Raw genomic sequence first — 27,985 nt, forward strand, 5'->3', positions numbered from 1 at the left:
CAAGGTTTCTAGCTTCTGAAGCAGCATAAATCCTGGACCATTGCCCAGATTCATCTCGGATAGCCTGCTGTTGCCCAGTCAGGGTGGTCTTTTGGTTGCTCAGTGCATCTGAGGACAAGATCAGCTCCAGGCCGCCAACACTTACCTGTCTATGGTGCTGGCTGACCAGAAGCCCACCAGGCACTGTTTGCAGCTTGTGGGCAGTGCCTCAAACTCATCTCCCATCTTCCCGGAAGAGCGAGCAGCAGGGCTGCAGTTGTAGTGGCTCCATGATGTCCCCCATGTCTTCAATGCTCCCATCCTCCCACTCTCTATTCCTCCATTCCCCTCCAAGTGGGCCTCAGGCAGCACTGTGACCTATGTTCTCCTCCCAGCATGGTGAGCAGCAGGGGCGGCTCCATTCTACAGGCTGGCATTTTCTAACGGCACGTTTTTATCTGCTGGGGCCATGCTCTCCTGTACCCTTCCCCAACACATCTCTAGTTCTGCGTTCTCAGGCAAACGCATCTACTCCACTATCTTTTCTTCCAATTTGGGAATCCACTTTTAAAAAGCATCTTCCCATCAGACCTGCCTTTGTGTTGTAGTTGTTCCAGAGATATAGCAGGCTCTGTAGACGCCTTCTTGCAGCAGGGCAGAACTATGGCTGATGGATGAAGGGGTGTGGTCGATTGATAAATAACCAGACCAGCTCAATATAAAAGCCTTAGTTTTTAATAATTGAGGGAAAACTTACACGACCAAAGATCCCGCGAACACCAGGAGAGCAGGGAACCAAAAAAGAGGAGGAGCAAGCGCATGAGGATATTTGTTTCTGTTAAGTGTGGCCCCAGGGGGACACACCTTAAGCAGCATGTGATTGGCTGAAGTCCCCCATCAGATGGAAGGTGTGGGGGGTGATGGACTGTCTTGGCAGTGGCGTCTCTCACCCGTGCACCGAGGCCTGAATGGCCGCTGGGGGTCATCAGCCATCAGCGGTGGGCTGTGTAGGATACCCAGAGCTAGCGTGACGGGGAGACTCGACTTGATCTCCACTGCTAGTCTCTCAGAGGAGCTGTGTGTGCCATGGCCCCCTTGGCTCTGCTGCTTCTCTTCTATTGCTCTTTTAAGAAATTACCACAGTGTGTGGCTTACGATGATGCAAATCTACTTTCTTTCAGCGTTGGAGATTGTAAGTCTGAATTGGGTCTCAAGATGTGAGCAAGACTACGTTCCTCTGCAGAGTCCGTTCTCTTTTTAAAGTTTACAGAGACGGCCCTCATTCCTTGAGAAAGTCCCCAAGATGGCCAGTCTTGGTTGTCAACTTGACTGGACCTAGAATCAACTAAAATGCAACTTTCTGGGCACTGCTGTGAAGGACTTTTTTTCCGTAAAATTATTTGAAATGTAAAGACCCACCCTAAATGTGAGCGCCATCTAGTGGCAGCCCGGATAAAACAACATGGAAGAAGGAAATTTTGCCTGCTTGTCCTCACTCTTGTGGACTAATCCAGCTATCCTACTTGGCTGATATCAGAATCGGCTTCTAATATGGGTTCCCCATGACTGATGACCAGCAGCTCTTTTGGAATCTTCCAGGCCTTTCTTGCCAGATTGGGACTGCCGAGACACCTATCCTTAGGAACTGAGCAACTACTGGCTTCTTGGCTGTTCCCGTGTGAGACAGCCATTGTTGAGCTACCTGGATCCAATCCATTCAATTCCTTCTTAATATAAAATTATTTAATCAGTCCCCCTTCCGATTTCTTAGCTAGCAATAGCCAATTGGCACTATTTCCCTGGCATAACTCATCTGCCTCCCTTTCTCCAATTTGAAGACTGCCGGGGAGGTCCAGGATACTTTCTATATTAGTTGCACTTTTTTTGGTGACCGCAACACCTGACAGAGAACCATCAGTATAAGGAAGGGGAGATTTACTTTGGTTCCTGGTTTCAGAGAGGTTCAATCTATCATAACGGGAAAGGCAGCTCCAGATACGCCAGTGTGGGGGGATGTATGACATAGACCCATACCACAAGAACATTTTCTCAGCTATGTTCAGAACATCATTACTCACAATAGTGAGAACCTGGAAATGACCTAGATGCCCCCCAACCAAGGAGCAGATAAGGAGAATGTGGTACCTTTACACAGTGGAGTGCAACTCAGCTGTAAAAATTAATGACCTCATGGAATTTACAAGCAAATGGATGGAACTAGAAAAAAAAAATCATCCTGAGTGAGGCAACCTAGACCCAGAAAGACAAACATGGTATACACTCACTCATGAGTGGTTATTAGGAGTAAAGTATAGGATAACCAAACTGCAATCTATAGCCCTAGAGAGTCTAGATAACAAGGATGGCCCAAAAAGGATACATGGATTTTTCTTGGGAAGGGGAAGTAGAAAAGATCTCCTGGGTAAACCAGGAGTGGGGATAGGGGGGATGAAGGGATGGGAACTGCAGGGAGCAGGTTGCGTGGGCTGGGTTCAGGAGGCAGGTTGGAGGGGGAGAGTAACAGAAGAGACATCCTTATGGGGGCATTTTGGGGTTAGGGAGAAACCTGGCTTCAGGGACACCCCCAGGAACCCACAAGGATGATCTCCAACTAAGACATCTAGCAAGAGTTGAGAGAGTGCCTGAACTGACCATTTACTGTAAGCAGATTGGTGACTTCCCTAATTGCCATGAGAGACGCTCTATCCAGTAACTGACAGAAGCAGAGGCAGAGATCTGCAGACAAGCACTGCATTGAGCTCCGAGAGTCTTGCAGAAGAAAGGGAGGAGGGATTGTACTACCCAGGGGGTCATGACAGGAGAACCCACAGATCACCTGAGCTCTTTGGGAGCTCAAGGATGCTGGACCAACAGTTAGGGAGCCTGCATGGGACTGACAAGGCCCTGTGCAGGTGTGTGACAATCCTGTAGCTTGGTCTCTTAGTAAGGCTTCTAACAGTGAGGACAGGACCACCTCCTGGCGCTTAGCTGGCTTTTGGTAACCTGTTGTCCATGCCCGATTACCTCGATAAAAGGGAGGAGCACAGTCCTGCCCCAACCTGATGCACCATGCTTTGTGCAAGCCCATGGGAAGTCTGCACTTTTCTGAATGGAGATGGTGGAGGAGCAGATGGGGAGGGGGTAGGTGGGAAAGGGGAGGGGGCAGGAGGAGAGGAGGGAGAAGAAACTAATTAGTGTGTAAAATAAATGAAAAAATGTTATTTAAATAAAAAAAATTATACACTGGCAAAACTAAAAAATATTTCATGCTCTGTGTCTAAGAAATCATTCAAATCAGATTTATTCTTCTGTCATTGGCATTTCGATATCTTAGTACCCTAGAAGTCACCCTGGGTGTCTACTAGACGGGAAAGGAAGACGAAGAAAGTCAAGGGTTTTACCTATTTTGGACTTGTTTTATGCAGGGAAGGGCACTGGCAAAGACAGAGCTCCAGCTTAGGTCCCTGGGACTTTGACAGGGAGAGGCAAGATCTCCCAGCCAAATGCCTGCCTTGGGAAAGAGGTGGGGAAGCTCTACCGTGGAAAGCTATTGGATGCGGGATGACAGCAGTTCAAGAGCACAATCTAATGAAGATGTGGATGCCTGCTAAGGTATCGGACAACACTGAGGCAGCAGGTTGGCACAGAGGATGAAGTCTGGGCCTCAGTCGTGGACAAGAGCCTGGGATCTACTAGCGCAGGGGTCAGAGAGTGAGGGGAGAGCTTGAAGCAACATGAGGAGAAAGGTAGTTTACCGGTGCAATGGCCAAGATTAACCAGTTTATAGAGGGCCTCAGGCCTAAGCATCAGTGGAGGGGACAGCTCTCAACTTCTGAGTCTCTGAAGAGCAGAGTGAGCATGGTCATTCTCCCTGAACACTACCCATCTGGCCTCGGGAGGTCCTGAAGCTTCCAGAGGACCAGTTACCACTATGGGTTCTCTGATATCATCTAGACACCCTATGTAGGTGTGTGTGTGTGTGTGTGTGTGTGTGTGTGTGAGAGAGAGAGAGAGAGAGAGAGAGAGATGAGATGGAGGGAACATGAGAGAGGTTGAGAGATGAGAGAGATACCCACATGCACAGTCTTATTTGAACACACACACACACACAAAAGAATTTTTGGGGGCCACTGGGAACTTTTAAATAATTTGTAAGCTAGATAGTAAGAATGAGTACTTTTAGATATAGTGATAGTACATATACAAATGAGCGTGTCCTCAGGAGATCCACACTGAACTATTTAGGGGAGAAGTACCAGTTTTGAAAAATGCTTCAGCCAGAATTCTAAAAAAAATGTAGATGCATATATAGTCATCATCTTATAGATATGAGATCTATATCACATATTACATACATACATAAGTCATCATATACATATATTTGCTCTTCCGTGGGATGGAAAGTTTTCAGAGTAGAAGGGGACGACAACATTCTTGGTCTTTCATCGTGAAGGATTAAAACCCACTTGAGCAGTACCACACAAATATCTAAACTCAGTTGGTCACTCACCTTGCCTTACACACTCTGATAGTGGCAATGGCCGTGCTGCAAGACCGTTTCTATTTCAGTTCTTAGTACCACACAAATCATCTAAACTCAGTTGGCCACTCACCTTGCTTTACACACTCTGATAGTGGCAATGGCCATGCTGCAAGACCGTTTCTATTTCAGTGCTTAGTTCATAAAGTGACGGGGGGTGGGGGGTAGAGGCACCCACCCACCCACAAGCTCAACACTGGTACAGGGCAGGCATCCAAGGAATGTTGGCTACCGTACATAACCAACTTTGCTCACGATGGGCCTAATTTCACTTGTTTGGTATCTTAGGGATTTTGACTTGATGTTAAATAAAACTACGTGGGTCCACTTCATGCACTTTCTTCATTTGTCTTGATGTTTTGACTCAACTTAGCTTTGCCAACAACATTAGAACATTTTAAGTCAGACAATGGGTAACACAAAATCACAGAAAAGGGGGAATTAAAATGGTTGGGTGTATGCTATATTTTTCAAATTAGGTTTATACATATACAAGTCTTAAGGTCTATAGTTCCTATGCATTTTTTTTTCTGATAATTTTCCAAGACTGGGTTACCAGAAATAACAAGAGAAAGATTTCTAAGTTTATTTTAAAATAGTAAATCAAACTGATTATGATTTAATAAAAACATTTGGAAAAACTTTAAACTTCTTTTTACTAATCTTGCCCCCATCACACAGCAGGGCAGCCATTGCGACATTTTATCTATTAATGAGGCACGCCTTCCTCCCATTGGCTCCACCCACTCATGTTCCCAAATGGTTTGGCTTGATAAATGAGTATTTCCTTTAAGCCCTTACCATACAACTCATCACTCAAGTTGCAAAGTGTTCCTTGTTATAAAAAGAATGGCTTGAACAAAAGAGAAAAGAACTTGAGGTTTATTCACTTACCTTGCAAAGGAAATACTAGAAATTCACTGGGGGTGGCTAATAACAGAAGATAATGAGATGTGATGTTTTAAAAACTGAATTTATTTTCAAGTGCTTATTAAAAATATAGCAAAACACTTTAAGTTACACACACACACACCTTTGATGACTAAACAACCATGTATAATTTAACATTAACATGAGTAGCTTATACATTGCACAATATTTTGCATTTTAATACAGTCTTATCCAGTAATCATAATTTGTTGCTAAAATAAAACATTTTATATTATCACAATAATACATTTTTGTACATTCTGAATATGATATAAGTTACTAAGATTTTTTTTTGTTTTGTTTTGTTTTTCGAGACAGGGTTTCTCTGTAGCTTTGGAGCCTATCCTGGAACTCTTGTAGACCAGGCTGGCCTCAAACTCAGAGAGATCCGCCTACCTCTGGCTCCCGAGTGCTGGGACGTGTATCACCACTGCCCAGCTGTTACTAAAAAATTCTAATAAATTAAAATATAGTTCCTGTCACTAAGAAATTCATAATCCATAGGGGCAGGTAGACAGACAACTCAACATAGTGTGATAGCTTTTGAGGAGAATGTCATAAAGAAAAATATACATGAACTTTAGAAGAATAATGTAATCCAGAACAATGCAGGTATGGGTGGGCTAGAGGTAAATGACTCTGCCAAGTCAAGAGCTGATGGTGGAGGAAGGACAACCCTGTAAGTGTGTCTATCACATGACCTGTACGGTGGGGCAGACATAAGGGAGCAAGCATGGCCGGGCAGCTGCAGCTGCTATTCCGTCTGACTGAACTGAAAGACACAGAATGGAGAACTATATGAGCGAAGGCTACAGGGCTAGGCCAGGGTGCGTTGTTAAGGGCCTCCCCTTTTAGAGCCATTCTCTACCTGAACGTAGCAAATGACCCAAGTTAGAGGTGACACGCTAGTCTGAGGGCTCTTAGGAAGACTGATCTATCAGCAGTGAGAGGAAGGAGTACAGCAGGGTGTCTTAGCCGTGTCAGCTTCAAATAAGGGTAAGAAGTATGAGAGAGAGAAAACATGGAGCTGGGCTTCTCCGATATCAGACAACTAAAGCAGGAAGAGCTGATCTTTGGCTGGATGATCGCAGGATGAGGGAAGCAGAAACGGGGTGAGATACCTCGAGCCCTGGCCATGCTCCAGGGCAGGGGCCAAAGGAGTAACTGATCTGCTGCTTTAATGAGCTCTGGCTCCAGTATTAGCGACTCAGCTGCGATGCCAACAGGTTGGCACAGGCGCGTCTGGAAGAGCATGGGCAAGTGTGATGTGGAGTCAGCAATCCAGGCACCAGAAGCACCCTCAATGGCAGTGAGGATGGGGAGTAGCTGTTCAGAGTGAAGAAGAGGACAACAGTCTGACCTCCGCAAACAGCAGCATCTTTTAGGACGGTCGGTCTCCAAAGGACACTCAGAGACTGGCTGGAGTGTGCAAAGAGAAATGAGATGCTTGCCTCCAGCCCAAGAACGGCAAGAACTGAGTGCCAGATGAGTCAAGGACAAACACATATCAAACACATTAGGAAGTAATTTACTTGTATCTTAGCAGCAGTTTCAACTTTTTGTGGGAAGAACAAGTTATAGAAGTTGGAGAAAGAAATGAATGCTGGGGACATCTGAGGCAAGGGATTGCCTTTGGGACACAAAATCATAGGACTAAGGAAGGAGTCAAAGCAAGGGCTGAGATCTCTAAAACAAAGATGTTAACGAAACCACAAGGATCACATCCTTGAAAAACAGGCAAAGGGAGCCCCGCAGGTAGGGTTCCGAGTACAAAACTAAGACACTAAGGTAAACCACAAGTGTCAGACACTTGTCCAACAGTAAGAAAGCCCTATGGTAGTTTCTAGTTTCTAGTGCAATTTACGCTCTTTAGACAAGGGTACTGACCGAGTCAGCTGTTACCATCACCCTCTCTCCTGCTTCCTTTGTTTCTGCTGGCTGGGTGCTCTCTGACTGAGGGCCCGCTTCTCTGTGTGGTAGGAAACGGTGCCATCCCTTCTGTCTTCCAGCTTAAGAAAGAGGCGGTTTCAGTCACGTTCCACTCTGAGCCTCAACACGGAGGCTGACAGAGAGGGCGCCGTGAGTGAGGAGGATGATTCCTCCTGGTTGGGCCATTCTTTCCTAGCAGAGATGCGAAAGGCAGAAGGCTCGTCACAGGACATGGCTCACAATACCCGCATATACATGTAGCCGGCATGCAGTAAGTGCTTTACTGATTCCCTTCCAGGGGTCTCAAGATTTCAAAGTGCTTTTCCATTATCTCTTCCTAAGGGAAATCAGCAGGCTATCTTCCTCCCCAATCACACATTTGTTAAGAGGCATGAGCAGCAGACTCATAAATAAATAGTATGACATGTGGCTCTCAGAAAGAGGGGGAGAAGACAGTAGGAAGAGACAGGCCGGCTGTCTTCACACATTCAAATAGTGCATCGTGAGCAGGACTAAATCAGTCTAGTCCTAGCAGGTAGAAACAGAACAGCAACAGAAAGTTAAAGCATAATAACTATAGAAAACTCCATGCACCTGATGATATCTGTAGACACATTTTACTATGGCTTACAGATTCAAGTGTTACAACCTGTTAGAGGAAATGCTGCTACACAATCTCCTTTTATTAAAAAAGAGAAACAAAGTTGAAAAAAGGCCCCTTCTTGCAAAGATACACTTTAACAAGATCAAATAGGGCTTGGAAAAGACATGCCGGACTCGCTGAACATAGTGGATAATAAGGACTACTGAGAACTCAAGAACAATGGCAATGGGTTTTTGATCCTACTGCATGTACTGGCTTTGTGGGAGCCTAGGCAGTTTGGATGCTCACCTTCCTAGACCTGGATGGAGGTGGGTGGTCCTTGGACTTCCCACAGGGTAGGGAACCCTGATTGCTCTTTGGGCTGATGAGGGAGGGGGACTTGATTGGGGGAGGGGGAGGGAAATGGGAGGCGGTGGCGGGGAAGAGACAGAAATCTTTAATAAATAAATAAAAAAAAAGGACAAACATCTAGGAGTCCACTAGGTGGCGCGACCGGGATGTTGGATGTAGTTGACTAAGGTAGACCACCTTTGGTGGTTCTAATCGTCCTTATGTGTTCTGCAGCTTTTCAAACACAGTCTCAGTTTCTGAGACCAATTTTAGGTTTGTAGAAAAATAATGTAAAGGTTAATTTAAGTTTTATCTCAAGACCAGATCAAGTTTAAATAAACCTTAGGTTCAACACATTTTAAATTAGCTTTCACTATTTGACAATTCAGTGTGTTCCACTGAATTGAAAACTGTTACCATAGAGTTATTATTACTAATCTACATATATTGCAACTACTCTCACTTGATATAAGCCAGACAAGTCTATATCTATACTGATTTATAATGAATCCTTAAGTAAGTTTCTTGAAGGATAAAATAGAAAATAACAGTCAATTCTATCACTTAAAGTAATACAACAGTCTAACACAAATACATGAAACAGCACATTTCAAAATCATTCTATCATGCTATTTTTTTTATAAAAATAACATTTCAAGATTTATCACTGCATAAAACCCGAAAAAACTTTAGCTAAAGTGCAAAATACAAACAAAGCTTCATGGTCAACTCAGTTTTCTTTTAAATGCTAGATTTTTTTTTTTAAAACTGAGAAAAACATTATCAGATTTTAAAAGGTCTCTTGAAGTTCCAGTCATTTTAGTTATGTGCGATCAAAGCCATGAGATCTACTGAGATTCTTCAACTTATCTTTTCAGTTCTACATCTAGAATTTCTCCCCACGTATCCCCATCCATTGGGTACATTAAGCTTTTCGGCAGGTTCAGAGGAGAACGTATGTTGCTGTATCTTCCACTGAGCCACGCGCGTTTCACTTTGCTCTTCTGGTAATTTCTTTTGATTATCTCCTGAAAAGGGAGATACCATCGCTCAAAACTCTGGCAGAGTGGCTAGCTAGTACATATATATGTACGTTTTCATAAAGTGCAATAAAAGAAATGGACTTCTTTACTTCCCCCCAACAAGGGAAGTTCTTGACTTCAAGATCTGAGAGAGATACAAGGCTGTGGAAGACAGCTTGGGGACTATGTCCAGTAGAGAGAGAGAGAAATGATTCAACTCTACTCCTCTATAGTCATATTACTCCAGGCAGAATTCTAGAGTTCTCCTCATTGTGCTACAACCGCCCTCTCAAAACCACAACAGATGGTGAAATGAAACTTACCCGCCAGGTGTAATTGTGTTCGATGTCACTGTTGATTTCTCTCGGGCACACAGCTCTCGCGGTCAAGCAGTGAGGCTTCCACAAGGCATCATTGTTTTTTATCATGTGATTCCAACTCTGGCACGTCTCGTAAGCTCTGCACAGACTCTGAATGTCTAACTGGCTGAAGATTTTACAAGTGACTTCCGGAGGCAGCAGGTCAACAAAACTACTATGACTCGCTGTTCTTGCCTGTTCAGCGTCAGCAGCATCCATTCTGGACTCGGAACTGTCAGGTGACTGTTCTTGGGGGACGTTTCCTTCATAGTTTGATATTTTAGTCAACTGTCTTCATAGGTAACCTACAGGGCAAAGTTTAAATGCGCTCAGTGTTTTCAGATCAAACCACACATCCTGAGTCAGGAAGTTTTGAGATTTAAAGAACTTCCTATTTCTTGACTTCAGCCTCTCGGTCTGCGAGAAACACACTGCCTGGGTTTCTCCCGTATTCCGTGAAGCTAGAAAGGTGGCGTGAAGAAAACCAGTGGCTTCACACTTCAATTGTACGTGGGAGACAATAAACACGCTCCCTTCTGTTTGAACGTTTTTTAGGAAATATGGTTACTTCGACATATTCTGTTTCTTACTACTCCCGGGAAGCCTTATCTTTAAAAACAGGAAATGATTCTCCGCATTATGTATTTACTGAGTTTTGTAATAATGGCTACTTTAAGGACGACTTCAAATATTTTTTTGAAAGTATGTGTGTGTGAACTAAGGCTTTACCACTGACCTCTTCACCTGACTCAATCACAAACCGGCTGGACTTTCAGTCATTTATATAGCAACCATTTTATTACTTGGATGTGGTGGACAGGTGCTTGCTCTTGACATAAGCTTACCTAAAATGGACAAGAAGGAAATCCTGGTTACAGTTGCACAAGTTCGTATATTCAATTAAACTTTAAGGGTAAGGTTTTAGAGATGAATCTATCGTACGTGAACGATTTTGAGCTAAGGATGACTGTCCCTGAATCTATCAGGGAGTGATACCTACAATCCAAATAGTTCATAATTCAGCTTAGGAACAGCATATGATTTCAAGGCCTGATTTCAGCTAATTAATACTCTCCAAGATCACAGTGCAAGCTTTTGGAAGCACGGTTGGGTACATCACCTTGAGCAGGGGCTGTATTAAACAGGGGACTTCCATTAGATGGTTTTACAAGACAGAAAGCAGCTTGGCGGACAAAACAAGATGAAAAAAACACAAGATCAAATGTTCGCCACGAATCTTCTCCCGTCTCCCCACTGACACAAACTAAAGCCAAAGCAGCAATTGTGAAAAGAAACTCCTCTTAGGAGGTTACAGTACATTCAAATTTTTGCTGCTTCTCCCAGCTTTTCATTAGAAACGAAATGCTGCCTTCTGTCAAAAGAATCCCTCTTGAAATAGGGAGAAGTTTTACAGGTGAATATTCTGTGGTTCCTTGGTCATAGTCCCCAAAATCTCAGTAGGAATCTTCTAAACTACTTCTATTGGATGCTTGGGAAATTATTCCTCTTCTTTTTGAACCAACCTCGGCGAACAATTCAGTCAGTCCTTCCACCCACCTTTCCGAGATTTATTTTTATGTGTACGGGTGTTTTGCCTGCATGTGAGTCTGAGCACAACACGCTTGCAGTGCCTGCGGAAGCCAAACGTGGGCGTCGGAACCCCGAACTGGAGTAACAGACAGTGGCGAGCCCCCTCTGTGGGTGCTGCGAAGTAAACCAGGGCGATCGGAAAGAGCGGGAAGGGCTCGCAACCTCCGGGCCATCTCCGGCCCCTCCACCCATCAGTCCTGTCAAATGTCACTAGGAGTAGGGGACTGCCCGGCTAGACTAGCTTTCGGGGAGCCCAACCCCATCGGGCCAAGCGCAGCCGCATCCCTGTGTGCTGCGAGGACGGGTGCTGACTGAAGAACTGACCGCCATCGAGCACGCCGGCTCCTGTCAGGGAAGGATAAGGAAGCCTCGCCTACCTAAAAACCGGCGCTGTCGGCTCCTCCCGCGATTTTAGCCCTTGGAATTTGAATCCTTTCCGGAAGGCCTTCTCGTCCCGCCCTCTCGTCCTCCGCTCCTCCCACTCGGGGTGCGCGGTGCCTTCTGGGCTTGGTAGTTTTTCCTGGGTTTCATACCCCCCGAAAGAGAAGAAAAGAAAGGCGGCTGTTGACTACAAGGTCCAGAGTCCCCTCTGAGTGACAGCCACTGCGTGGACGGAACTCTAGAAGGGCGGGACTCCCAGTGCCAGTGTGTTTTGGTAGCTAGACTTGGCTGCCGGCGGCCGAGGGTCCGCTGGCCTAGGTTCCCGCTCACCTAGGTTCTCGCTCTCCTAGTCTCCCGCTCTCCAGGAGGCGCTCCCTTATCCACCTCGGCGCCCCCTCCCGGACGTGCTGACGTGGTTAAGGTCACTGAAAAATAAGTTCACATAGTGTTTATTTTTTTTTTCTTGGACAGGTGGCTATTTAAATGTTTAGATGATAAGATCGTGTTACTCCGTTACTTAGTTTCTTTATAGTAAATATTTGAGAGGAAGCTTGACTCTCAATGCAGTGCGTCTCGCAGAAACTGTAGTGAATATCGAGGACTACTGAGACTGCTATTTGCTATGGAATCGTAAACTTTTCTGCTTCTGTGGTTATTAAGTTACCTGAACCTTTTGTTTTGGTCTGCACAGCCTTTGTTTGCTAGCATCCAGCGTTTATCCCTTTGCCAATCCTTCATCTAGTTCTGCATTTCTCTATAACTTCGTCTTCTTATTTCAACCTTACTACTTTTAGTTTGAACAATTTCTAAGTCTCTGATTATAAAGATGCTGAAGCCAAGAGCTTGTTCAGCCTAACTTTGTCAGAGAGCATCACTAGGGACACCCCAAGGCATGCAATGGTCTCATAGGGAAACTCTCAATATATCTTTTTATGGATTCCGGAAACCTTGACTCAACCAAGAAGACACAATTGAAGAGTTGATTACCTAGTGTAAATTACTGTCCACACTCCCAGTTAATGTCTGAGATAAACCGGAGATTCATTGAGAGGAACTTAGCTTGGGGTGAGAGCCCAGGGAAGAGAGCTACTCTCAGAAAGAGAACATAAATTGGATCCAAACCACATCCCAGAGGAAATGTGTGTGCTGGGGAGTTTTTGTCAGTTTGACACCTTGGAAGAAGGAATCTCAAGTCTTCTTCCTTCCTTTCTTTCTTTCTTTCTTTCTTTCTATCAGATTTCTGCCTCCTCCCCGCCACCGCCTCCCATTTCCCTCCCACTCCCCCGATCAAGTCCCCCTCCCTCAATCAGGGTTCCCTGCCCTGTGGGAAGTCCAAGGACCACCCACCTCCATCCAGGTCTAGTAAGGTGAGCATCCAAACTACCTAGGCTCCCACAAAGCCAGTACATGCAGTAGGATCAAAAACCCATTGCCATTGTTCTTGAGTTCTCAGTAGTCCTCATTGTCTGCTATGTTCAGCGAGTCGGTTTTATCCCATGCTTTTTCAGACCCAGGCCAGCTGGCCTTGGTGAGTTCCTGATAGAACATCCCCATTCTCTCAGTGTGTGGGTGCACCCCTCACAGTCCTGAGTTCCTTGCTCGTGCTCTCTCTCCTACTGCTCCTGATTTGGACCTTGAGATTTCAGTCCGGTGCTCCAATGTGGGTCTCTGTCTTTGTCTCCTTTCATCGCCTGATGAAGGTTAATATTCAGGAGGATGCCTATATGTTTTTCTTTGGGTTCACCTTCTTATTTAGCTTCTCTAGGATCACGAGGAATCTCAAATCTCAGATGAAGAATTGCCCCACTCAGACTGTGGGCAAATCTGTGGCAGCATTTTCTTGATCATAGAATCCATGTGGACAGACCGAGTTGATTGTGGGCCATGTCATCCATGTGGTCCTGGGTTGTGGAAGAAAGCAAACTGAGCAAGGCATGAAAAGCAAGCTAGTAAGTGGGGTTCATCTGGGGGTTCTGCTTCAAGATCTTCCTCTTTCATTGCTGGCTAAAATTCCTTGTCATTTTAGAGTTCATGCTCCCTTAGAAAAGTTCTGAACCTGTTGTCTAGGCTAAACATTGTCATTGTGTTGAAACAATGTCGCCCTTAACCAGAAGAGGGCACCATCGACCTATTGGAGTTTTTTTTTTTTTCCTCCTAAGAGCAGAGCTTTGTAGCAGTGTTAAATTTAGTAACAGTTTTCTGGACAGGACAGGGCTGCAGCAGTTATAAACTTACAACAGCTGTGGTTGCCTGTGTAAGACCTACACTAGCTAGATCAAGTCAGCCAGCATTCTAGCCTACAGGAAGGGGGTGGGGAGGTTAGTTCAAGAGCCTCCCCTGGAACCGAGGAGTTAAAGATAGCTGATGGCTGGCTTGTAGGGAATTCTCTATACAACTGTGTCATCTGGTAGGTCAAGCAAGCATTCATGGGTAGCTCACACCCAGAAGGAAATGGCAGCACCAATTGGAGTCCAAGGCTAGATGAGAGTAAAGAGGAAAAGGTGAGTAGGAGAACTGGGGGCGGGGTGGGGGGTGTGGGAGGGTGGTAGTAAGCTGAGAGGTGTCAGGAGGAGGAGTGGTGAGGTCATGAAAACTAAGACTTTTTAAAAATTTACTAAAACTTAATATGGGGATCATTGCATTCATAGATTGGAAGACTAAAAACTGGATATTTGAAAATGCCAATTTTTCTTAGTGTATTGTTGCGTCACAATGTGCTCCAACATGAAGATGTCGGTGACATGCTGAGCTGTCTTTAAGAACTACATTCAAAGAAACAACAGCATTGGTTGGGCACCTTAGAAAGCACTGTATGTGCCTATTCATAAACTATTATAACAAGCACACTGCCATGTTGCTGAGATAAAGATATCAAAAAACATGGGTCGTGCATCTTTTAAATACTTACTCATTTTCATATATTTCCCCAGAGAATTTTTTTGTTTTACTTATTTTTTTTTAATGGGATTTCTCTGTGTAACAATCTTGGCTCTCCTGGAACTCATTTTGCAGAAGAGGCTGGCCTCAGACTGAGAGATCTGCTTGCCTCTGCCTCCCAAGTGCTGGGATTAAAGGCGTGTGTCACCACCGCCTGACTCTTACTTAATTTTATTTTTTATTAAAATATAATCACATCATTTCCCCTTTCCTCTTCCTAAATCCAGCCCCTCCCATGCACCCATTCCCCTACTTACTCTTGAAATCATGACCTTTTGTATTACTGTTATACACACACAGATACACACACACACACACACACACACTCACATCTAAATGTATAAACAGATTCTGCTCAGTGTTACTTATTCAGGGCTGATTACTTGGTACTGGATAACTAATTAGGGGCTCTTCTTTGGAGAACACTCATTCTTTCCCTGTGTTCCTTGGTTGCCTATACTCTTTTGCCTAGGGGTAAGAAAGCGCATAAGATTTTCCACTATCGTATTAGCTGTCTATTGGTGCGTCTGTTTTGGGGTCTTATTCAACTGTCACATTGTTGAGGTATTACGAATGAAGTGTCCCTGTCATTTTTAGGAGACACTGTCTTAAACAGCAGATGTCCTGGTCCTCCAAGCTGATGTTTTCTGGTAACAAGTGGAATTTTAAAAGTTACCTTGTAGTGTACCTGCCCCAAGGTTGACTCACCTTAAACTTAAGTTTCTTCCTTTCTCCCCCAAGTCCCTTCTGGTCATTCTTTTCCTTCTCAGTCTTTGCCCTGTCCCTTTCCCTTCTGCTCACTTCCTTCTTCTTGTTGCTCCACAGAAAGAGCAAGCTTACCTCCAAAGGGACAGGTGTGGGTGTCAGCAAGCATAGAGAGACAAGGCAATCTGGGGGACATGAGAAGGGCCGCTCACTCCAGGGTCTTACTGAGTCTCTCACCATCAGAGCAGCAAGGAGTCAGCACAGCATTGGCTACAAAGGCTGCCCAGAGAGCTCGGACTTTATCCCTTTTGTGTATCCATATGTTTTATCTTAAGCTCACAACACGCCTGCTGGGCTTGAGGTTTGAATGTATATGACCTTGGGTCGGTCACCCTCTTTTTTCCAGTCATTTTCTGAGTATCTCAACCAAAACTGTTAACATCGTCTGTGATAGTAAAGATGTTCTACCTTCCTGTACCCTTGTGAGCTAGACTTCTCAGCTGTAGCCATGCCAGGTAGCCCCAGGGAAGCACCAGCTAATCTCATGGCGTTTCTTAGCCCATCTTGAAGACAGTATCTTCACCCTCCCCCAACATCCTATATGCTGTAACAGACATTGAGCCGAGACTTCCCTTCGAAGCTCATACCTGCATGTGGGTATATCTTACCCTGCCACTCTCAGAGAGGATCATATCATTCTGAGTGTGTTTTCCTCTCTTCTGAGCATCCCTCTTTATAGTAATGCTCACTCTAAAGCTGATACTAAGACATCTTTATTCATCCTAACTCTGCATTTTAAACTGGCTAACCCTGAATTCTTTTCTGCATTGCAACCATGAATCTCAGTTTGACCTGAGTCCAGGTCCCCACCAATCCAGAGAAATGCTCAGGGGGCAATGGGAAGCTGGGCCTTCTGCCTCTGTCACACAATTCTCTATTAGAACCAGCAAACAGAGAATGAAATAGACCTGCTAGCTCAATATGGATCCCAAATGGCATTTCAGTAGTGCCAGGCCATGGGTCTTAATTGAAGATATGGGGGTGTATTCTTCTCCGGATAAGAATGGGGTTAAGAAGAAATTGTTTGTGTGTGTGTGTGTGTGTGTGTGTGACAGTAATTTATATTTCCCAAAGAGGAACAGGATTTGAGATGTGAGCCTGGGTATTTTCTGCATGGAAGCTATAAAGTCTTGAGGATACATAAACGTCCGAGGTGTGAAGGGAGAAGCTGACAAGGTACTGAATGAGAGACAGGTCCTTGTAGGGGCAGAGAAGGAAGAGAGGAACTACTGGAGAAGATAGCACAGGGGCTACAGGGGCATAAGATGGAAGGCCACACAGTTAGGTGCAGTGGAGAGGTGTCAGGGTGATAAGGATGAAAAGGAGGAAGCAGAGCACAGATAATCTCTCAGAGGCTGGCAGCGTCCTCCTGAACCTCACACTGAGCTGATCGGTTCTATAACTGGAAAGTTCTAAGGTTTACAACTGAAAGCTCCCAACTCTGAGACTTATTGCTATGGCCAACAGAGAACGTTTTTTTGTTTTTTGTTTTTTTTTTCCCCTGGAAGTCTCCTCAGGATGGCTAGTGCTGTGACATCTGAGAAAGAATATTGCACCGAGCAGCTATAATGGAGGGATCACGGTTGAGGAATGAGACAGATGCCAGCACTGCCATGCTCGCATTTACCCTTCAGGGCAGGTGACATCGGGACAAGAGGAGGGCTTTTAGCTTCTGAGTTGCTGCTAGTCTGAGATCAGAGAGCTAGTGAGTGCCAGAAGGGGCTTCTGGGCAAGCCTGGGTGATTCTAAAATCTAAGCGTCTTCCATTATGTGCAGTTGGCGTCCAGCATCACCTGGCTCCTGGCCAGCACAACTTCTCAGTGAGACAGCTTCCTCTGCTTGGGTCTAGTACCTTTTTAATGACATTATTCAGTGGGTACTTTTCAAGTCTTTCTATTCTACGACAGCCCTCTGACGTCCGACCCTGACTATGAGTTCCTTCTGGAAATTCAGACACAAAACCCCACTTACTTTTCTGTCCATTTCTTCATGACGTTTCATTGATTCTATTTCACAGTCCATTCATTGATTACTCTGATTTCCCAAGCTAATATTCTATATTTTTCTCCTTTAATCTTATGCCACAAAATATAGACCAAAATGATTTAAGAACTGGTACCAGTGTGACTGTCACAGGCCAAGAACACAGTGAACAGTGTGATCAGGCAGTGAGAGCCATGACACAGAGATGTAAGGGAAAGGCATGGGAGGGACAGGAGAATTTGGAAGAAATGAGCCGAGCCTTGTCTGATATAGGTTCAAAGGGCTGGAAAGAATCTGGAGTGTATACAGTTAAGAGGAAAGTTAGCCTTCAGAAAATCTGTAGAATGTTTGGGAATAGAGAGACTCAAAAGCATCCTGGTCAATTAGACACAATTAGAGCCCCTTAGAAAGAACTGTAGGCTTTATTTGCAACTAAAAATGTAAATAAGTGAGCCAAGTTAAACCTACCATTCTGGTGGTCACCTTGAGGGCAGCATTAGGTTACCTTGAGGGCAGCATTAGCAGTGAGGCAAAGGCATCAGAAGGTTAGTGATGGGCTGGGGGTGGGGGGAGTGAGAACAAGAAACACCAACTGAGTTACAAAGGAGACCACTAACAAAGGAGGCCCAGAATTCTCACCACCATTTCATTTGCAATGTTACTTCTGAGAACTCGTCATTGTTCCGAGTAGGTATTCTGCCTGGTGTTTGTGACCCGAGTAAAGGCAATGATCGGACTAGACTAAGCGTTTGCTATCACTATTTTGAACATTTGAAAATTGTGTTGAATAGATCCCAGAAAGCAAAACATGAAAGTTCAAAACTGTTCCATTTCTAAGGCCCTGTAGCTAAAGAACGTTTGAAAGCGGAGAAGGGAGATGGCAGCTCAGCAGGTGAAGGTACCAGGCACCAAGCACGAGTGAGTGACTGACCTTCAATCCCTGGGATCCATAGGGTGGAAGGACAGACTGACTTCTACATCATCACATGTGTGTTGTGGTACTCGCACAGGTACACACACACACACACACACACACACACACACACAGAGGGGGGGTGTCATAAAATTCTTAAAATTTTTTTTTCAATATTTTTTTTTTATTATTTTTTTATTGCGAAAAGAAGAAAAAAAAACATAAACAAAAAACAAGTTTCCACCTCCTCCCAGCCTCCCATTTAGCACTTGAGGAAGCGTAAGGTAGACAAAACATCAGGTGGCGCTGTCCTTGAATTTCCTAGGTACTTTGGGAAACAAGCCAGAGGGACAGAAACTGAGCAGTGGTGAAGACAAGCTCTGAGGTGCGTTCCTAGGTTCCTAGCGGCAGGAGACACACCTTTCCGACTTTGCTCTCTCCTCCAGCATTAGGCTGGGTGTCACCAGCTGAGTCAGATGCTGTGTGCTGGCTGTGTTCTCATGCAGAGAGAATGTTGGCTCCTGGCAGGTGCGTCAATATTTTATTTAAACTTTCCCATAATTTTCTAAGTTCAAATTCTTGCATGAATTATCCTTACAATAAGAAAACAATGAAGGAACTTCACTAATGGCTCAGCAGTTGAGAGTGCTGTCTGTTCTTTCAGAAGACTGGAGTTCAGCTCCCAGCACTTATTCCAGACCCAGGGGATCCTATGCTCTCTTCTGACCTCCAAGGACACACACATAGTGCACACTCATATGTTCACAAACACACGAGTAAAAATAAATCCTGAGAAGGAGCTGAAAATTTATTGTTTGAGACCTACTTTGGATTTTACTTAATCAGAGTCTCATGGCTTTTCACATATTAACAAAATAAATAAAATAATGGATCGGTTGATTAAAAAATTCTACTCTTTTGATAGAACGTTGGGACACTAGTGGGAAAATCCTATCTAACTCCTTAATTTTCTCTCTGCGTTTCTAATTAAGCATGCCCCTCAAGGGATCCTGTAGGGAATATAAACTATGTTGACTTTGGTCCTGCCCTTGACCCATGCTTGTGAGGGGCAGGGCAAACACAGACTCAAGGAATCCAGAGGTGTTTTTGGCAAGGTAGAAGAAGCGGTCAGCTCCTCTCAGCACTCTTTATGTGGGGAAGGGGATACAGTGCTTCAGCTTGTGCCGCCAACAAGCTTGGTACAAGTGGAAGGAGGTGAGCCTGCCGCTCGTTCCTGGTTAAATGCAGACATAAATAAGACATATTTACTCCAAATCATAGAGTCTCATCTTCTTCTTGCCCTGGATCTAGATCTTTGGACATAACTCAGAGCTCAGACCGAGTCCCTTCTCTGCTTTGGTGGTAGGGGTCAGGTGAGAGATGGGATACGCCAGTCTCCTGGTTACAAGGTTGAGAGGGAAGCAACAGTGGTGGTTCTCAGATGGCCCATGGAGGCCTAGCTAGCTTTTTATAACCTGTACAAATCTTCCACCCAGTCAGATGTGGACAGATCCCTTTACCGTCTATCCGGGAACTTGGGTCTTGGTGTAAAGGGAGATGGCTCTGACTACCACTCTTCATTGTCCAATCCCAGTAAAGGAGCTGTCAGGCTTTGAGTTTCTCCTCTTCCAGGGTTCTAAAGCCCAAATAAGTAAACATCAACAAACCAAAATGCAGTCGATCTGCCCGGAACTCTAGCTCTCTTAACCTCTCAAGGTAAATAATAGTAAAATAGCTTCTCCTTTACTCTCTCAAGTTAAATAAATGATGAAAGATTATTTGAAGTGGAAACCATTGTGCAGGGTTTGTTGTCTGCAGAAACCGTGGCATGGGGACAGACAGGAATGAGTAGAAAGGCCACAGTCACCCCTGTTGCACAGACACAGGTTAATGGGAGCATGGTTAAGGGAGAGATGTGCGTGGTTGGGATCTAGGAGATGTTTATCAGGGAGGGAGAGTGTGGGTAGAGCTCACGAAAATGGATGGGACTAAAGAAGTCATATGCCCCAGCAGGAGAAGACAGCTCTCAACTGCTAGCGAAGTGGTGAGTGGAGTCTGAGGTTGATGATTTATAAATGCTTGATGAGGGTGATTCTGTTACACAAGACTGCTAGCCAGTCCTTCACAGGGACCCACACTGCACAGACAATATCTGCATGCAAAAGACTTCTCCCGGTTTCAGAAAATGAAAACGGTATATACCTAGGCATTTCTGCGATACCAGTAATCACATTACAATGCTCTCCTGGCAGCAAGCTGTGCTTGGGAACTGTAGGTCAGGCCTTTGGGAATGCGGGAAGAAAATCCCACCCTAAGACTCTTCTCAAGACTCTTGCAAGGCTTTGGTATGTGCCACCAGTGCTGTGGTGGAATCTGAACCCTCTTGAAGTCATTTAACAAAGTTCCTTCACATTAGACACAAAAGTAGCCTTCTTTAGAATGACAAAGACATCACAAACGATAACAGAGTAAACCTGGAAGTGGCTACTGGAGTCCTCCCCTTTCCACAGTTTTGTCTTTTTAACAGTACAGTTACTGTGTCAACTGTGACCTGAAAATTTGAAGTAGAATGTTCTAAAACTAAATATTAGTTAATTTTGTTAGTAAATAAGTAAGTTTTAAATTGCCCGTTTTTAAAGTTGTTTCAAGTGTCATGGTAAACTGTTGCCCAGGGAATGAATTCTCCCTTGGTTCAAGGTACCCATGCAGTATACACTGTCCACCTTCTCAGCAGTCATCTCACTGATGAGAAGCACTGTCTTGATAGTCCAGGCTTTGTGTTCAGGAGGATACCTTTGTCTTGCTTAAAAATGGCTCTGAAAGGAACGAGTAGGCACGCCAAGGGGATCCCAGGGTGTGAAACTTGAAGCACGGATTCACTGCCGCTGCTTGGCAATCAATGCTGCAGGAGTGCTGCTGAAGGCCTGCTGTGGGTAGGGCTCAGTATTAGCTGCTGTGTCAGGCATCTACCAAAGTACATTCTGGAACATACCCTACATGCTTGATCTGGATGCTGCACAAATACATATACTTTAAAAAAAATAGGATTCATTCTTTACTATTTACTATCAGCTTGCCCTACAGTTTCCTGTAGATAGTTGTCTCTGATTGTTTCCTTAAATGATAATATTTTTCTATTATTTTTACAAGGAGAATAAAATAGTCCATCATTTCTTATGGGTGACCCTTTATCATCTTATTGATAGCATAACAGAGGAGTATTCCCATGCTGGGAGAGGATCTCTGGCTCTCTTCAGGGAACTCCTGACTGATAGCACATAGAGTAGAAGAAGATAGAGCTTGCATCTGGAGGAAGCCCTTTCTTCTTTCCCAGAAACCATTTCTTCTCTGGTCTGTCCAGATGGCAGTCTGCTGTACACAAACATAGCACATCGGCTCAGACGCCCCAGTGCACCGCTCCTAGCCTAAGTCAGTGTGTTTGTGCACTTGTGACCTCACTACATGAAAAGACAGGAGGAGCAGCACGGGGTAGCCACACAGTCTTGGTCTAACCTGCTAAGTTAAACTGTCTATAAAATAAGGAAGATATTTGATTAATGCATTTGAATTTCTTTTGGCTTTTGGCTTTTTTTTCCCTTAATGATATCTATATAGAAAAGGACAGAAATATTGACAGACTAGAAAAAGGAAAGTAATTTTAGTTGTACTTAGAATTGGGACCCATGCTAGCCTCTTGTCATGAACTGTTTTGTTTAATGTTCACTGCGAACCCCGAAGACATCTGTTAGTGGTACTCCTCTACAGTAGATTAGAGTCTAGCCTTCTAGTTTTATGATTTTCCTGATATGATCCTCATAGTAATGAATAAAATTTATACCTACAGCTGCTACAGGGCCTAACGGTAATAACGCGTGATGCCTGTGGAGTCTGTTGGCTCGAGGCCAGTGTATTCATAATGAGAGGAATAGAAATTGTCCATGTTATGAGGCAGAAAACACTCTGTTCATGGATGAATGTACAGGAGAGCTGCTGGCTCCATGTGCTTATGCACTGTTCAGCATCTTACCTAAAGGCCTTTTCTTTATGTGCTTGAGAACAGGTTTGGGAGCTGCTGAGGGATTGTCTGTGGAACAGGAAGGAGACCTGAGAGGTGCAGACTGTGTCCCAGAGCTCATAGAATTTTTCTATAATTCTATCAGTTCAGACAGTAGTGGCAGTATTATCTTCATTTTATTTGTGAGAGAATGGAGGTTCATCAGGGTTGAATTAATTGACCACAATCATGAACACTACTGGGCATTGAGCCTATAATCAAAACTCCATGTGTCCAAGGCCAGTGTTCCTTTCACCGTGTCCCCCCAATGGAAATATTTCTTCAAAGAGACAAACACTGAGAAGAATTTGAGAACAGAGGTATTTGCAGAACATGGGGGATGATTACAGTCAGGGTGTACTCTGAGAACTCATTCGTCTTCACTCCACTCCATGTGCACTGCTGCAAGTCTCTGGCATCTCACCGTGGTGCTGCAGGCTCACAGCTGGAGAGCCCAGCAGACTGACATGTTGATTTTAGGATTCTCAGTTCCTATCAGCACAGCAAGCGCTGCTTGGCAACTGCTCAGTGAGACACAAGCATCTGCTGCCCTTGCCTTTCTCTCTCTTCCTTCTCTATAGTCTGGGCACCTGGCTCTCTGTGGCTTCATCAAGACCCTTTTAAATGCAAAGAAACAGCTACTTCAAGTCAGTCTTTGTCTTAGGGTTTCTGTTGCTGCGACCAAACACCATGGCCAGAAAGCAAGTTGGGAAGGAAAGGATTTATTGGGCTTATACTTCTACATTGTCATCCATCACTGAAGGAAGCCAGAATAGGAATTCAAACAGGGCAAAGACTGGGAGCCAGAAGCTGAAGCAGAGCATGGAGATTTGCTGCTTACTAGCTTGCTCTACTATGCTTTTCTTAGCCCAATTTCTTATAGAACCCAGGGTCTTGGATGGAGTCACCCACAATTGGCTGGGCTCTCCTCCATTGGTCACTAATTAAGAATCTTCTGCAGGCAAATCCTCACTTGAGGCTCTGATGACTCTAACTTATGTCAAGTTGGCATAAAACTAGCCAGGGCAGTCTTTTTCCAGAACACCAGTTGGAACCCAAAGAGTTGGTTTAGAGCAACCTCAGTACCCAATGGCTTATCACCAACCGGGGCCGACATGTGGCTTGATGTTCCCTTCCTTTCCCCCTATGTTCCATGGCTTGACTTAACTCTGTAAGCCAAGGTAGAATGATTGAGATTGATAGACAGACACACAGACAGAGATAGAGAGTCACACACACAGAGATAGACTCAGAGAAGAGAGACACAGAAAAAGGCAGACACACACACACACACACAGAAGGAGGGAGGGAGGAGACAGACATGACATTGAATTTTCCCCAATCTGACACATGGCTCTCATGTGGGATTCCCCCTTGTATGCTATGAATATGTTTTTATTGCCATTGATTAATAAAGAAGCTTCTGTTTCAGCCAATGACTTAGCAGAATAGGGCAAGGCAGGAATTCCAAGCAGATAGAGGAGGAGAGAGTAGGCAGAGTCAGGGAGAAGCCATGTAGTCCCTCTGAAGACAGATGCTGGATGGAACTTTACCTGGTAAGTAATATATAGATTATTAGAAATGGGTTAGTTTAAGATATAAGAGCTAGCCAGAAATATGCTTAAATTTTTGACCAATCAGTGCTTTAAATAATATAGTTTTTGTGGGATTATTTCAGGTATTCTGGGAATGCAGAATACCCTTCTGTCCACAAATTGGCACACCAACGTGGTTGACTGTATCCACGTAAAACCTGAGAAAGCTTAAAAATGAATTTTAGATACAAAAGAACGGAGTTAAGCATGGCCCTTTGGTAGCAACATTTTCTTGGGTGGGCTCTGTTTGCTAGAAGCAAGCAGAGGCATGATTGCTTTAAGAGAAGTCTTCCTGATTCAGTGTAGCAGAAAAAAAAAAACCACCCACCACAGTTTTAAAATGGTGGCTTCCTGGGCTGTGTTGCCAGCATGAACCCTGGCTCTTTAAGGAGATTGAGCATTTAAATGGGCTTTGTGAGCAGCGTTTTACAAACTGCTTAATGGTGTGACATAGACCTGCTGTATACATGGAACTGGGGTGGTGTTCATGGCTCACAGAGGTAGTGAACAGACCTCCACCATGTTGGACTGGGTGGAGCTAAAAGACAAAGCAGCCTTGGTCCTAGCCACACCTGCTTAGCATTAAAAGAAAAGGCACTTCTGGTTGGAAAATAATTACAGATACACAATAAAGACAGATCCAGATTTTAAAAAAAGACCTCTAAATGGGTCACAGTGTGGATAAATGTATGTGGGTTTGGGAGAGAGAAGAAAAAGAGTATAGAGAGTTAGAAAAAAAAAGTAAGTCATTTTAAAAAAACATAAAACAAAATCTTAAAGAGACAGAATAAACTTGTAGGAAAAGTAATAGAGTAAGGATAATAAGCCACATAAAGATGGATGGAAAATACACTGAGAATCTGGAATATATATATATATATATATATATGTGATATTTTCAATTTTTTTCCTTGTTAATTAGCCTTTTTATTGTTTTTTTTTCAATTGAAGGTCCCTTTCTGGTCCTGCTTTCATGAGTGGCTGAGAACAAGGGGAAGGGGAGGGCAACCAGCTGGCAAGGGAGGGTCATTTCCACATTTCATTTACACACAGAACTAAACAGACAAGCACAAAGTCACTATTGTGGTTAGAAGTTGGCAGCATGGGATGGGGGGATAAGGAGTAGGGTGTCGTTAAAAAAAATAGGTCAGGCTCCCTCCAAACTGGGTGCCTGGGAAGGGACTTGGTCTGCTTCAACCCAAGCGGAATCAGAAGATCAAAAGCAGTTTGGAAAGGCCAGAACCATCAGGGTGGAGGGAGAAGGATGGTCCAGGGGGTGGGGGGGGACATTTGGTAACTGGGGTGAAGGGATTACCCTCCCCCTGCTGGGATCCACCCCAGCCCCTCAGGTCTGGCAGGAAAGGGGCAGCCTGCAACACCCATGAGCAGGTCTGGGGCTGCTAGATGCTCCAGGCAGGGGGCTGGAGGCGGCTCACAAAGGCTTGCCCTCCAGGGAGATGATGGCACTGCCATCTAGTTTCTCTGACAGGGTGCAGCAGTCCTTGACCTCCTCGTAGCAGTTTGCTTGTAATTCATGCTTGATTCCTGTCAGCTTCTTCTTGATGACATCCTTGGAGCTGGCGTAGATCATTTTGCTCTTAAGGGGTGCACTCTCCGGGGCCCAGAAGATGAACACCAGGTCCTCCTTCTTGCTCTCCTTGGTCTCATAGGTGGCATCGTAGAGAGCGTAGCGGCAGTCCTTGTCTGGCAGCATCTTGACAAAGGTGGTGTAGGGATCGTCCACAGTCTGCCCCACATCTCCTACCAGGATCTCCTTGCCCTCCTCCAAGATGATGTTCTTCTTGTCCTCACTCAGGCAGAAAAGCACTGCATTCTTGCGTTTCTTCACTTCTTCTGGCGTGGAAGACTTGTGCACTTTCATGCCATTGAACACCTTGATGACACCATCAGAGACAGCCACACCAGAGGCCATGTTTCCGGAAGCGAAAGGGAGATGGGGAGAGCTACAGAAGAACTAAGCCACCGCAGCTGCTACCAGGATCCGACTGCTATTTTCAAATTTTTTTGACTGTGAAGGATTTAAGTACAGAGAGACATTTCATATTGTGGGCTGCTAAGTTAACCCAACATATATACTTGAAAGGTATCTTGACTTCAAAATTTGGGGTAAGGAGATGTTGCTTTGGAAAAGAGGTTCTGCTTTTGTTTTCACAGAAGATGAGAACCTGTGGATTTCTTCCAGACTAATGTGGTTTGATGGACCAAAACCCCCTGAAAGGCCGCCGTGAACACCCTCAAAATTACTTTGCTCAACAAAAAGCAGGAAGCAGTTTGGAAAGAACTACACCCAAATTCCAAAGTATAATTTATAAAAGTTTGTTTACATTTAAAGGGGGATATGCTATAGATAATAATACTTTGCATTGGTATAGATCTTGGTCTATTAATACAAATTTAAGATCAATTTTGTCATATGTATATTTCTGCTTTGATTAAGTTATTGTGTTTGTGAAACTCATATAAAAATGTAATGTATAATTAATAAATATAGGTTAATAGATAATCATCTATAATAGTCAAGTTTGTAGGCATGTTAGTTAGGTTTTCTAGATATATAGAGATATATTTCAGTTAGATAGGTATTCTTCAGATCTCTCCAAGACTAACAGAATATGACATTTAAAATGTTTTAAAAATTTAGGACTTTTCATGACAATGAGACACATCTGCTCCTGGTAGTACCATTCTATTTCAAGAGGATGGTGGGCATTGAAGAGTTTCCTTCTGGAGTTTCCTAGCCATTTGGGCAAGAAACTGCTCTTGCCTGGACTGCTTGATGAATTGGACATCGAGGACCCACAGAAAAATGACTGCTGAAGTTGCCTAAAGAAGGTGAGACAGTCCTTCAGGATTCCTGCTTCATGAAAGAGTCTGCCAGACATTCTGCTGGACACAGAAGAAAATGACTGACAAACTGCCAATATGGGCAGACCTATCTCTGAAATTTCCTGCTTCATGGAAGTCTGCCAGATGCTATGGTCTTGTAGGCTGAAAATGGATGCTCCAATACTGCAGAAGAACTTTGAGTGATTGTCCAGGCAACAAGATGTCTCTGTCAATTCTAAAGCTTTGAAAGTTGCTTACAATGCATTTTTTGTTTACTTAAGTAATATTATATCCTTCTGGAGTCTTTGTTGGAGTTGATGAATAGTTATATTTTTCCTTAGTTATGATAAAAGATAAAGTAGATATAAATATTGAAACTGTAATTCTTGCTTGATACTTGTTTAATTATATGCAATTTTACTATGTTAAAGTTAAAACTTTCCTTTTTATATACACAGAAAAGGGGATGTGATGTGGGATTTCCCTCTGTATGCTATGAATATGTTTTATTGCCATTGGTTAATAAAGAAGCTTCTGTTTCAGCCATTGACTTAGCAGAATAGGCCAAGCTGGGAATTCCAAGCAGATAGAGGAGGAGAGAGTAGGCAGAGTCAGGGAGAAGCCATGTAGATGCCAGAGGAGAAAGAGCCACCAGTAGGAACCTTACTGGTAGGCTACGAGCCTCGTGGTAAAATATGAAATGATAGAAATGGGTTAATTTAAGACATAAGAACTAGCTAGAAACATGCATAAGCTGAAAGGCCAAGCAGTGATCTAATTAATACAATTTCTGTATGGTTATTTTGGGAGTCTGGGTAGCCGGGAATGAATGAGCAGCCTCCCCCAACATGGCTCTCTTTGGGTTTATCAGTTTTGCCAGGTTTAAGTTGTCTTGTGAAACTGTATTTTCTTTCACTCCCCTGAACTGTAATTCAAAGAGCTGAATGGCTAGTTAATTCCTTTCTACTAATGGAAAGAAAGATCTCATAGTACACACATAGCATTGGTGCTTATAGTTTAGGATTTTCTAATGTTTTGTATTATGCTGGAACTTGGTAAGCACACTTCAAAATACATGAAACTGATAAAAAATAAATAAAAAAAAATAACTGTGTCTATAAAGTCCAGCTGAAATGTAGTAGTTCAGTGGTAGAGGACTTACCAGCATGTAAAATGCTCTGGTTCCATCCCTAGCATCGAAAGAAGGAAAGAAGATGAGGAGAGAAA

General features: G+C 44.0%; 2 protein-coding genes across 2 annotated transcripts; both read right to left on the minus strand.

The window, feature by feature from the left end:
* Nucleotides 1-9,006: 9,006 nt before the first annotated feature.
* On the minus strand, nucleotides 9,007-11,681 carry Fbxo48 (F-box protein 48). The gene is made up of 3 exons (XM_041669961.1): nucleotides 11,661-11,681; nucleotides 9,658-9,998; nucleotides 9,007-9,340 (listed from the first exon to the last, which is right to left on the minus strand). Exons 2-3 carry the CDS (start codon nucleotides 9,910-9,912, stop codon nucleotides 9,179-9,181), a joined length of 417 nt encoding a protein of 138 aa, XP_041525895.1. The 5' UTR covers nucleotides 9,913-9,998; nucleotides 11,661-11,681; the 3' UTR covers nucleotides 9,007-9,178.
* A 13,482-nt stretch (nucleotides 11,682-25,163) lies between these two features.
* LOC121459837 (cofilin-1-like) lies at nucleotides 25,164-25,844 on the minus strand. Its single transcript, XM_041669866.1, has one exon. The coding sequence runs from the start codon at nucleotides 25,842-25,844 to the stop codon at nucleotides 25,344-25,346; it is 501 nt and encodes a 166-aa protein (XP_041525800.1). The 3' UTR covers nucleotides 25,164-25,343.
* Between the last annotated feature and the right edge of the window lie 2,141 nt (nucleotides 25,845-27,985).

The sequence above is a fragment of the Microtus oregoni genome, unplaced genomic scaffold (assembly GCF_018167655.1).
Source record: "Microtus oregoni isolate MIOR12 unplaced genomic scaffold, Mior012 000019F_ref0000042, whole genome shotgun sequence".
Lineage (NCBI taxonomy): Eukaryota > Metazoa > Chordata > Mammalia > Rodentia > Cricetidae > Microtus > Microtus oregoni.